General features: G+C 42.8%; 1 protein-coding gene across 4 annotated transcripts in view; it reads right to left on the reverse strand.

Annotated features, from left to right (window-relative positions):
• LOC127009199 (serine/arginine repetitive matrix protein 1-like) overlaps nt 1-13,144 on the reverse strand; it is a 53,954-nt gene that overhangs the window by 11,841 nt on the left and 28,969 nt on the right. For 2 of the 4 annotated variants that reach the window (XM_050882045.1, XM_050882051.1), the window contains exons 3-6: nt 6,500-6,746; nt 5,508-5,717; nt 4,918-5,088; nt 3,563-4,294 (exon numbers count right to left, since the gene is read on the reverse strand). In XM_050882045.1, the coding sequence (XP_050738002.1) occupies nt 3,563-4,294; nt 4,918-5,088; nt 5,508-5,717; nt 6,500-6,746 (1,360 nt within the window). Of the gene's footprint in view, nt 1-3,562; nt 4,295-4,917; nt 5,089-5,507; nt 5,718-6,499; nt 6,747-9,538; nt 9,897-13,144 lie in introns of those variants that run through there. The other 2 variants (XM_050882061.1, XM_050882069.1) reach the window with 2 other exon arrangements.

The following is a 13,144-nucleotide window of genomic DNA, read 5'->3' on the forward strand; positions in this document are numbered from 1 at the left end:
AGTAAGGTGGTAGCAGCTTGGCACAGCACAACACTACAAGGCACTGATGCGTATTGAATAAGTAATGTCAAATGCAGCATGAGTCACTCTTCCAACGAATGCTACCTGACTAACGTATCCTAGGAGCAGGCAGGTATAGTAGTACACAACAACAAGGAATCGATGCGCAAGGGAGAATAAAAGAGCGTAATCGTTACACCTGATCGATGCAGGTGTGTTACGGTCAAGGTGCATTCGGGTGTGGACAGGTGTGGACGGGTGTACAGTACGTATGTGTATGTGCAGGCGTGCGCTACCTCGTGTGTGTCTGGCCTACGAGATGTCTTTATGTACGTAATAGTGATTGGCGACGCACGCACACACACACACACACACACACACACACACACACACACACACACACACACACATATAGATAGATAGGTAGATAGATAGATAGATAAACATTTAGAGAGAGAGAGAGAGAGAGAGAGAGAGAGAGAGAGAGAGAGAGAGAGAGAGAGAGAGAGAGAGAGAGAGAGAGAGAGAGAGAGAGAGAGAGAGAGAGAGAGAGAGAGATCGTTAGTATGTAAGTAGTATCACTCGCTCACCTTCACCCAATAAAGCGGAGTAAAACACACACAAACAGCGTAACAAACACACTGACGCACATCCTAGAGACACGATACTACCCATTCTTTTCTCTCCCTTACCTTTGTTTACTCTCGAAGTCCTTCCTCTCACTAGGTAGATAAGGAACAGCCCCACCATAACACGTGACGCACCTAAATCCACCTACCTCCGTACGTGTTCGAGCAGCAGACTGGCTAAATGTCACCTGCACTGGATGGCATTAAGGGCACCGTCTTCTTAACAATTACCCGTGCGTGTGACAGTGCCAAGGCGCGGACAAGGTCCATATTCTCCAACATTTCAGAGCATTTGCATCCACATTTGATAAAGCTTTCGTAGAGGTAGATTGCAGACATTTTCATGGGTAGTTTTGTGAGTCTAGTGATAGTTTGAGAAGCCTTCTGCATCATGAAAGTGAAAATAACTTATGAGAACCCGATTAATCTTCCTTGTGGCCTTTGGAAGTATTTGTTTTGAGAGCCGAAAGCTTCTGGGAATACGTGTTAATATTAAGAGTGATGAGAGTGAGTGAGGGCAGCGTATATGTAGCACCTTCAGACTTCTTTGTACTCCTCCACTCTTTGTTCAGCTGTCCTTCAACTATATAGCCAACGCAGTAATGGATAACCGTGCACCTCCTCCTCCTCTCCTTCCCCCCATCCTCCTTCCATTCCTCCCTCCGTTTCGTGCGATCGTTCTTTCTTTTCCTCCGTCTCTTCCCACCTCAGGCTTCTCGTTCCTCCTCCTCCTCCTCCTCCTCCTCCTCCTTTTCCTCTTCCTCATCCTCGTCGTTCTCCTCTGTCATTGCCACGATCTATCAAAGAAATTCGCGCGTGTGTGTGTGTGTGTGTGTGTGTGTGTGTGTGTGTGTGTGTGTGTGTGTGTGTGTACTGTCTCCTACAACTGCACCATTATCATCACACTAAGCCCCTTACGTAAGCTCCTTTCCCCCAGCCCTCCCTTGATAACACACGCTCCCGCCGCTTCATCCCTCCGCCCACCTTATCACAAAGTACGGACGCACTTTATAACCTGAAATGCCTGATGCACTCAGTCACGCCACGACGCTTGTATTTACCTAGTGTGTGTGTGTGTGTGTGTGTGTGTGTGTGTGTGTGTGTGTGTGTGTGTGTGTGTGTTCCTACTATGAAATATGAAGTATGAAGTAAATGCTTATATTTACTTATCTCCATTTCCTCATTTACATATTAAAACACGAACGGGATTTTCGAAACGTTTGGTTTATGACTTCCACAAGTGTGTGTGTGTGTGTGTGTGTGTGTGTGTGTGTGTGTGTGTGTGTGTGTGTGTGTGTGTGTGTGTGTGTGTGTGTGTGTGTAGACAAGCTTTGGAGTCGCGCCCTCGATGATGTAATTATGCCACACGTGAGGGGAGGGAGAGACGGCAAGAATATCCTGCTGGTGTCCTGGCGGGGAAGGTCACGGGGTCACTGGTGTAGCGGGGCGGGGCAGGGAGGGAGGGACGAGGGGTAGAGGAGGATGAACAGAGGAAGACAAGGAGAGGGGCAAGCAGGAGGAAGAGAAAAGAAACAAAGACCGGAGGAAGGGAACGGAAAGGTCAGGAGTATAGAAGGAGGAATGAGAAAGAGAGGGAGAGGGACAAGCAGAAGGGAAGGGAAAAGGTAAATCAAGAGGAAAGGAGCAGTAAGGTAAGGGTAGAGAAGAAGGAATGGGAAAGAGGGGAAGAGAGGCAAGCAGGAGGGAACTATGGAGGAAGGTTAGGAGGAAAGGAACAGAGGGTGAGGAATGAGAGGGAAGGATAAAGAGACAAGAGAAATGAGGAAAACATTACTAAGATAAGGATTTGGTCATGAGGAGGGAGGTGGGGAAGTATGGCAGGAGAGGAGTGAGTTACAGGAGGAGGGACATGAGGAAATAAACTGGGTGAGAGGGAAGAGAGAAGGATAAAGGAACAGAAGAAGTAACAAAGACAGAAGGAGAATAAGGAAGGGAAGTCATGAGGAGGGAGGCGGGGAAGTAAACAAGGAGAGGGGTGAGTTATAGATGGAGGGACAGGAGAAAATAAACTGGGTGAGAGGGAAGAAAGAGAAGGATAAAGGAACAGAAGGAGTGACAAAGACAGAAGGAGAATAAGGAAGGGAAGTCATGAGGAGGGAGGCGGGGAAGTAAGGAGAAAGAGGAGGGAGTTATAGGAGGAAGGACACGAGGAAAGAAACTGGGTGAGAGGGAAAAGAGAGAAGGATAAAGGAACAGGAGTGACAAAGACAGAAGGGAAATAAGACGGTGGTCATGAAGAGGAAGACGGGGAAGTAAGGAGGGAGAGGAGGGAGCTGTAGGAGGAAGTGTGGGAGGCTCTTCAAGTCCTCGCTAACACACCTGTAATGTCATCACGTTTCTGGTAGCCGTGACGGTGGACGGAGGAGGTTTTGCTGTGGATCGTTAGACAAATAATGACAAGCACAGGAAAATGCCACGATAAGAAATATACCACGCGATCAACAGACTAACAGTTATCAGACATCGGTTCTGTTGATATCTGAGCACTAAGGCGACGCAGTTTCGTAAAAAGTAAAAATAAATACACGAGCATCGCAAACTTCCTAAATATAGCTTCGACCACGATAATATTTGCATTGATTAGATATAAATGATATAACCGAACTGGGTCTCAGATCATAACAAATATCATATCATTTTTAAGATAGTAAATGCCTGCTGTGACTGTTTTAATCGCTCAGTACATATATCTCTACGTTATAAAGAGGCACACCAAGAAGAAGAAAAACGGCTCCTGGAAATAAGGAGAGCAGAAGAAAAAAACAAAAATAACTGTCAATTCTAGAGTTCCAGAGGTGTTTTGAGACTCCGTCCTGGAACTGCCTAGAGATGACCAAACCATGACAGCAAAACAATATCATGCAGAGTCACTACGTTATACAATTGGTGTTGAGCAGCTCCCGGCGACTCACCTCAAGGCACTGCGGCTCGTGGATGCCGATGGACCTGGTGCCGAAGTCCCTGCCGCAGATGTAGCAGACGAGGGTGGGCGCCTGCTTGAGGGAGGAGCCGCTGCCGCCACGCTCCTTGGAGGCACTGTTCTTGGAGGCACTGTTGCGGGCGTCCTCACTCTCCTCTTCGATCTTATTAATCTCTCGAGGAGGATGTGACGGCGCCGCTTTGGGAGACTGCTTTTTCTCACCGCTCTCTCGGTTGTCCTTCTTTTCACTGTTTTCCTTGTTTTCCTTTCTCGAGGGATCTTTTATCCTCTGAGGCAACAAACTGGCTTTAGTGTCACTCTTTTTAGGCAAGGCGTCAGCCTCGAATATCTCAATGTTAAGGTCCTTTGGTCCTTTTTTAATGGAAGCCTTTTGATTATGAATGAACGTTTTTAGAGGCACATCCTTTATCCTGTTGTCTTGTTTCTTAGAGAGAGTCGGAGAACTGTCAGCACTGTGAATTTGCTTTAAGGAACCCTGGGATTTTTTGTCTTTGTTCTTCTTGCTCCGTGACTTCTTGTTCTCCTCGTCGGGTCGGCTCTTGAACTTTAGGGCCGTGGGCTTGGTCACGATCCTCTTGTCGTGAGGCTTGATCTTCTTCTCCTCCTCCACCGGCTTGGGTTTAAACTTCTGCATGTGGAGCGGGTGGCTGTGAAACCTCTCCGGGTTCTGCTCCTTCCCACACGTCAGGCACGGCTCAGGAATCTGGGGCAGTGAATTGTTCTAGGTCAGGCGGGTTGTCGCGTCCTTTTTATTGGACGAGCAACAAACATGTGTGTTGTCTGTGTTTGCTTGTCTGCTTGCTTGGGTGCGCGTGCGTGTGTGTGTGTTTGTGTTTGTGTGTATGTGTGCGCAATAATCATAATAATAGAAATAAAATATGGTTTAATGACAAAAGGGCAGCCTTGCGCCACAAAATACACATGACACACATTTGAAAGGTGAAAATTATGGATTATTATATTATATTTTGGAAGTAAGTCGCATTAGGGTAAGAGTGCTATGAAGAAAAACATAAAAGATATTTGGTTATGCAGTGTGAACGAGAGTTTAGAGAAGGTGATGACTTTTCTGTATGTGTGTGAACTACAAACACTCAACGGTTTTAATCTTATGATAAAGTTTAAAGTGATCACAGATGTATATAAAAAAATATGATGAAACACATGCAGACCAATTCAAGTTGATAATAATTACATAAGTCGATACGCGTTTGATTTTTCTTTTATCAGCAAAGATGAAAAAAAACGACTGAATCTCAAAATATTTTCTCATGTCACTCCCTTACTGCTTAACTTCAGACACTCGTTTCACCCTTCCTGACTCACCTTCACTTTGTTTTTTGGTCCCGTGAACACCTCTTCAATATATCGCCGCCGCCCCTTGGAGACGAAGGTCCGCAGGTTGGAGGTTCTCCTGCTGGGGCGGGAGGCGGCCGTGATGACAGGCACTGCGATGTTCCGAGTCGGCCGGGGGAGACGCATGGTGGAGGGCCGCCCCTGTGTCGAGGAGAGGAGAGGGAATTCTTTATAAACTACCGCTGGGGCCTGACTCCCCTGGGCCTACTTCAACCCCACTCACGCCATGTTCGTCTTAATAAGGAACCGAAATTGTCTTCCGCTTCCCGTCACGCGACACCACTTTTACAGGTATGAACTATGAACAGGTATATTTGGATTATTGACTACCTGACCGCTGAGGTATGCTAGCTAGTTCAGTGTTCTTCAAACTTTTCTTACTCTTAGCCACTTGTATTCTCAGCATTACCTTCAAGATCCATTTGCAAGTCCTATATAAACTCATCTGTCTGTGAAGATGTTGACCCCAAAAAAGCAGGCTATCACGACCAACCAATAGGACATGATCGGCGCCCTCAAGAACACTGTGCTATATTGCAAGTCTCTCAGCTTCAATTTACCTGCCTCGCCTCGCTCTCTGAGTCGCCAGAGTCGTCAAAAGGACTCTTGCTACCCACGGAAGAGGGAGAGGAGGACGAGGAAGCGGAGGTAAAGTCACTGGAGTAGTCGCTGAAGGTGGATTGGTTCTCGCGGGAGAGGATGAGTTGGTCCACCATGCTGCGGGTCATCTCACTCATGTCCACCGCTTCCCTGAGGCTCGCGTCCAGCACCTGCGGCGTGTGGGTGTTGGGGTGGGAGAGGTTGCGAATGTGTATGTGTGGGTGGGAGGGGAGGGTTGGTGTTGGTGTTGAGGGGGGGGTGAGGGATGGGTGAGTGTGTGTGTGAGGAGGGGGGTTGGTCAGGAGGGGAACAAGGAAGAAGGGAGGAGGAAAGGTCAGGTCGTTAGTACAGAGAAAAGCAGTATTACGTATGAATATTATTGAATTGGAAGCGTCAGGATATTGTGTTAGTTATGTTTACCTTTTGTTTTGGGGTTACACAGTTCTTTATCCATGGTTGTATTTAGTCACTCTAAACATAGCAAATATATGTATTATTTTACGTCTACATAAATGCAACAGAGCTGTAGACAGGGAGAACTTGGCCATGCACACTTATATTATTCTTGCTCACGTCCTCTAACCCCGCACGCTCTTTCCTGAACACAAGATAACCCACGAATATAAAAACATGATGGCATTTGGAATTCCAGCAGTTTGTGTTCAGGCAAGAGTGCTTTGTAGGAGGAAGTGAGCACGATGACGTCTGAGGAGCGAATGGCCAGACTCTCTCTACGATTATGTTACGTATGTATGTGTGTATGTATGCATGTATGTGTGCATAAAACCGATAGACGGGGTACCAAATTAAAGTTGGCAGCAGGTAGGTTGCTAGTATAGGAGGTTAAAATAGAATATCAAAAGAAATGTATGAATAATAACTGTCGTGATACATCAGCCACAAGGAGATATTATCAGCGTGAGGCGGGCCAGTGAGCGGGCGTGAAACGAACCTTGGGCTTCCTGAGAGTGGCGGTGCTGGGGCGATTCCTCCGGGCGGGGTGGTTGAAAGAGGAAGAGCGAGGGCGGCCATTGGCCTTAGGGCGGCGTTTGCGGGCGTCAGACCAGGAGGTGCTTAGATCGTCCGGGTCAGAAGTGGGCGTGTAGGCGGCGGGCGAGGGGGACATGTCGCCCTGCTGCTGCTGCGCCTCGTGGAGGGGGTGGCCCGGAGGCGGCGACGGCGTGGCCTCCCTCCTGCTCCTGCGGGGAGAGGATTCGGTTAAAGTGACGGAGGGAGGAGGGAAGTGGGGGCAAGATATTTCTATAAGCTAGCAAGACGGTGGCAAAATATAATATGGAAGAGGAAGAGGAGGAGAAGGAAGAGGACGACAACGAGGACGGGGACAAGGGCGAAATCGAGGACGAGAAAGAGGACGAGGAGGAGGAGGAGGAGGAGGATTGATGATAGTTATAAGAATAAGTATAAAAATAAGAATAAAACTAGAAGTAAGAATCAGAATAAAAATAAGAATAAAAGTAAAAAGGAAGAATGTCTAGGCAAGACCGACTAGGAGCCCAGGCCAGCATGCATGAGTAGCGCTGGAGGAGTGACGTCAATGACCCTTTCTATAAGCAGAGCCGGTCGATGGAATATGCTGGGATGTGTACTGCCGTAGTGGTCTATCGTGATGGGCTATTTATCACATCGACCTCCTGTCTCACTCTCGCTGCAAGACTTATTGCAGCGAGGCGAAGCGTAACACAGGCCTTCATCGAGCTAAGAACGTGCACATCGAGGTGGCACGCTTACGAGGCCGCAGTCAAGGTCATGGATGTTACTCGACAACCGCGGCCGTGAAAATAAGGCACTGTATTCATCGTCCCCGTAACAAACTTGCAACAGGTGAGTGAGTAATCAATGGCAACAATTTTACTGGTACTGCAGCGTAAACTGATAACAATTTAGGATGATATGGCCAAGCATCGACTTCTCTTTCATGTTAGGTGATTATATTATGTAACTAACACCCCTAAAGCATATTAAACGTATGGCTCCTGGGTGGCAGTTACATAATATCGTCGCCATGAATAAAAAAAGGAACTCGAACCCTTGATCAATCTGTCTACATTGTTATCAGCTTACGAGTAATTATCGTAAACTGTAATCATTTTACGAGAAAATAAAATCGGAAATTGTTATCAGATAACGAGAAAATATCATAGTAAATTCTTATCAGTCTGCGCTGACCTTTCGCAAGCCCCGTTCCGTGGACATATTTAGTAAAGTCCGGCACAAATATGAAGTCAGTCTGGGTGGGGTCGGGACCACTTCACGGCGCTGCTGCACCCCCCCCCCCCCCAAATATCATCTACGTACTCTTTGAAATTATGTATCAAATATTCTGCATACACTAAATAAGATTTGGCAGCGCTGTGGAGAGGGAACTCCCCGAGCGGGCCCCGCCCAAGCTGACGACATAGCTGAGTCTTGCTATAGTATATTATTCCTTGACGATCCACCATTACGATTAGAAAAATTGTATTAGTCATTGTATAACTTGATTTTTTAACTATTAAGAAACGTGCCAATACCGACAGGAACAGCAAAATACGTAGTGGTTTATAAAATTACATAACGAAGCTTAAAATATATGAAAATAAATACATAAATAAATATATATATATATATATATATATATATATATATATATATATATATATATATATATATATATATATATATATATATATATATATATATATATATATATATATATATATATATATATATATATATATATATATATATATATATATATATATATATATATATATATATATATATATATATATATATATATATATATATATATATATATATATATATATATATATATATATATATATATATATATATATATATATATATATGGATATAGATATAGATAGATAGATAGATATAGATATAGATAGATAGATAGAGAGAGAGAGATAAATAAATAGATAGATAGATAGATAGATAGATAGATAGATAGATAGATAGATAGATAGATATAGATGGATAGATAGATAGATAGATAGATAGATAGATGGATAGATAGAGGGATAGATAGATAGATAGATGAATAGATTGATTAATTGATAGCAGAAAAGGTAAACAAGCATAAAGATAGACATATAGAGAAATAACATTTACCAAAAAAGTACTCTTTCGTATACGTACATACGCATAGCTAACTTTTCAACCGGCCATCACACACACAAAGAAAGGCTTTGCGTGAGCGCATGCGCTCGCGCACGCGCACACACACACACACACACACACACACACACACACACACACACATGAATTATTAAGTACAAACACAAGCACAAGGCTCTCTCTCTCTCTCTCTCTCTCTCTCTCTCTCTCTCTCTCTCTCTCTCTCTCTCTCTCTCTCTCTCTCTCTCTCTCTCTCTCTCTCTCTCTCTCTCTCTCTCTCTCTCTCTCTCTCTCTCTCTCTCTCTCTCTCTCTCTCTCTCTCTCTCTCTCTCTCTCTCTCTCTCTCTCTCTCTCTAGACTTGATTTCACGGTCTCACCGTTAGACATGCAACCGTATATGTTGGGAAAATTCTACGGATTCTGGTAACCAGGTTTTACTAAGAAGGTATTTCCACCGCTTTGTTCCCCGGGAGGAATGGGACCCCGGCACCACGATAATTACTTCCGCATGGTTTCATAAACGCAGCATGTTAACGTATAGATTAACATCACATTTTTGTTTCCATTTGTTTCAGTGTTATGGAATCTTTTCTTAAAGAGACAAGTGGAGCAACATTCATTAAGAAGAAAATCACGATCGCATCAACACCACTGCGATAGCCTAATAGCTTTCCTTCACTTGAGATCAACATTGGAATATCTAAATTAAGAATCCAACAGGAGAAGCAGAGTGCGTTGCTGCAGCCGTGCACGCCATGGCGCTGACTCACGGCCCTCCCCAGTCCCTCCTCCTGGCCACGTGCTGCAGGAAGGAATGACCTCTGGCGCACATCACAAGACTCAGGTTTACCTTCTCTGGAAGTAATTCCTGAACAGTGTCACAAAGCTTGTCCCGCTTTTCTTGCTGAACATTTTGATGGAGGGGGGTGTCGGTCAGCTCACAAGAAAACTCCCCAGCACTTAGTCTGGAGAACGCGCGGCGCTGCACCCGCCGCGGTGTCACCTGCCCTAAGACTCAAGCGTGAACTGACTAACTCTGGCTGTGATCCGCTGTGATCGTGACGGGAGCCTGGCGGACGTCTCAGACACGCGCACTCCCTCCATTGGATAAAGTTCTGAGAAATGCCAGAGGTGGAGCCACGTGAAGCCCAGCGTGGCCCAAGCCTCCCTCAGCACTGCGGGGCGAGCTCTCCCAGCCTCTATTATCCTTTGTTTACTCTTATTATGCTCATTATGTTTTCTTTGATACCAACTGTTTATCAGTGTAACCCAAGGCTCCTAATACACTACAGGACGAGCTCTTACAGCCTACATTATCCTTTCTTTACTCTTATTGTGCTCGTTGTTTTATTAACTAAATGTCACTTCTAATACACTGCGGGGTGAGCTCTCCCAGTCTACATTATCCTTTGTTTAGTCTTATTATGCTCTTACTCATTACTGTCAGTCAATGTAACCCAAAGCTTCTAACACACTACGGCGTGAGCTCTCCTAGTCTTTCCTTAAATTAATACAGGTTTATGATTTATTTTTCTGCGATATTTAATTTGATAATGGTTGATAAAAAAATGGCTCTGAGTTTCAGCAACAATAATGAAAATAGTTCTGCAGTTCCGTAGTTTTACCCCGATTCACGTTTCTTCCAGGGCGTGGCCGCATTCCTTTCCTTATTACTCTTCGCCATTCCATAATTTCCTCGCCTCATACCCGGAGTGATAAATTTTCATCGCCACCATCCCTTCCCCCTCTCCTCCCCGGCCCGGCAGCAGCGGCGGGAGCGTGATCAATGCTGTTCACTCCCCTCCCCAGCCCAGCCCAGCCCCACCACCTACACGGTCAGCTGTTGCTCTTCCCCCCCGCCCCTCCCTTCAGTACCTCCATCCCCACTTCCTTCACCATCCTTCCCCCCTCCTATCTCCCCCCATGACCACCACCATGCTTTCCTACACCTGTGACGGCCAGACTCAAGTAACTCAGCTACATATGTATGACTGTTTTATTCTCAGTAATAACAATAATAAAAGTAATGCTATCAGTATTATATCGATTATGATAATAACAATAATCATAATAATTATCATAATAAAAGTATAATAACATTGATAATAATGACAATAATAATTATAACAATAAAATAATAATAACAATGATAATAATAATAATAATAATAATAATAATAATAATAATAATAATAATAATAATAATAATAATAATAATAATAATAATAATAATAATAATAATAATAATAATAATAATAATAATAATAATAATAATAATAATAATAATAATAATAATAATAATAATAATAATAATAATAATAATAATAATAATAATAATAATAATAATAATAATAATAATAATAATAATAATAATAATAATAATAATAATAATAATAATAATAATAATAATAATAATAATAATAATAATAATAATAATAATAATAATAATAATAATAATAATAATAATAATAATAATAATAATAATAATAATAATAATAATAATAATAATAATAATAATAATAATAATAATAATAATAATAATAATAATAATAATAATAATAATAATAATAATAATAATAATAATAATAATAATAATAATAATAATAATAATAATAATAATAATAATAATAATAATAATAATAATAATAATAATAATAATAATAATAATAATAACACACACACACACACACACACACACACACACACACACACACACATAGTAGTAGTAGTAGTAGTAGTAGTAGTAGTAGTAGTAGTAGTAGTAGTAGTAGTAGTAGTAGTAGTAGTAGTAGTAGTAGTAGTAGTAGTAGTAGTAGTAGTAGTAGTAGTAGTAGTAGTAGTAGTAGTAGTAGTAGTATTGTAGTAGTAGTAGTAGTAGTAGTAGTAGTAGTAGTATTGTAGTAGTAGTAGTAGTAGTAGTAGTAGTAGTAGTAGTAGTAGTAGTAGTAGTAGTAGTATTGTAGTAGTAGTAGTAGTAGTAGTAGTAGTAGTAGTAGTAGTAGTGGTAATAGTAATATATCAATTACGGCATCATCAAAACTCATATTAATATCAATCGCATGGCATCGACACTATACTGCCTGCAAGAAAAAGAAGAGCCTAATTATTCTCCCGGCGTGTGGCCCAAGCGCCGCCCTATACGGACACCCAACATTACCCAACTCTCATCACGCCAACCCTCCGTCACGCAGAACAGTAAATAATACAGATCTGGGTCACATAGACGAGGGTGACTGTCCTCCTTCTCCCAGCGGCGGTATACACGAAAGGCTTCTTGCCTAACATACACAGATCCTTATCGCCTTGGGGAGGAATTATTCGGGAAGACAGACAGACAGACAGGCACGATGCATGGTTCGCCTCCTTTTGAAAGAAGGCCGAGTACCGTCTGGGGATGGGAAGTACTTTGTGAAGATTCGCCCTATTTTAGTTATTATTTTTGTGCGTGTTCTGATCCATTTTGGAATTAATTGCACTAAGATATTTTGTTCCTTCTTTTCATGTGTGTTTCTTTAGCTTCCTTTGTTTTCTGAGGGCCACTGATGGTCACTTCCATCTTGTACTGACACCTACGCATTCTTATTATTACCTTATTCATTCTTTCTAGGCTTATAGTAATCAGTAGGGTTTTATTTTACCAAAGTCGCCATCGACGTTAGGGCCCTTGCTCAAAAATAAGGTCTATGCAGACAGGTCTTCCTGTGAGCCTCGATCTTGGGTTCACTAGACATCATCGCACAATGGTGTTCTAAACAAACTATGATGTGTTCAATTGGAAAGTATGAAAGAAATCAGAACCGTTACAAAAAATGTGACGATGCATTTCGTGGAAAAGGTAAAAATACATAATAATTACTGTTCCCATCTGTTGACCTATTTATTGGCAGCTACACGTTGTCATGCGATGGTTCCTCTGAAAATCATTGTGTGAGGACGTCATGAGTGCCCAGGAGCCGAGGAGACTGGCAGACCCGTCCACGCAGGCTGTGCATAACCTATGAACCATCTTCGTGCATTCAACGGCGTAACTTCAGCCCAGGACTCTACAACCACTACTTAATTGAGCTAACCACTCAGCCGCACTCTTTCCATGGACTTGCGTGATTTGTATATTTATCTTATTATTTATTTTTCATAAATCTCCTATTGAAAATACTTACTAGACTTTACTTTCATCGTCACAAATACTCCTTTGCAGGTATAGTTCTCTTTACGGAATAGCACGCTGGACAATCGTGATCGGTCATCTCGTGCCTCAAACAACACAAGCCACTCGAAGTATTGTATTCCTATGAGTCACCAGCTCGTCGACATGACCCGTACCCCGCAACACAAGGGGGCGAGTATCAAGAATATCAAGATATCTCGAACTATACTCTTTTTTGGCATTATTTTAGTTTGTGACAGCAGCATCTTCACGGGCATTTTCCTTTCCTATCTTTTGTTCTGTCCTCGGA

Source organism: Eriocheir sinensis, chromosome 4, assembly GCF_024679095.1.
Source record: "Eriocheir sinensis breed Jianghai 21 chromosome 4, ASM2467909v1, whole genome shotgun sequence".
NCBI classification, from domain to species: domain Eukaryota; kingdom Metazoa; phylum Arthropoda; class Malacostraca; order Decapoda; family Varunidae; genus Eriocheir; species Eriocheir sinensis.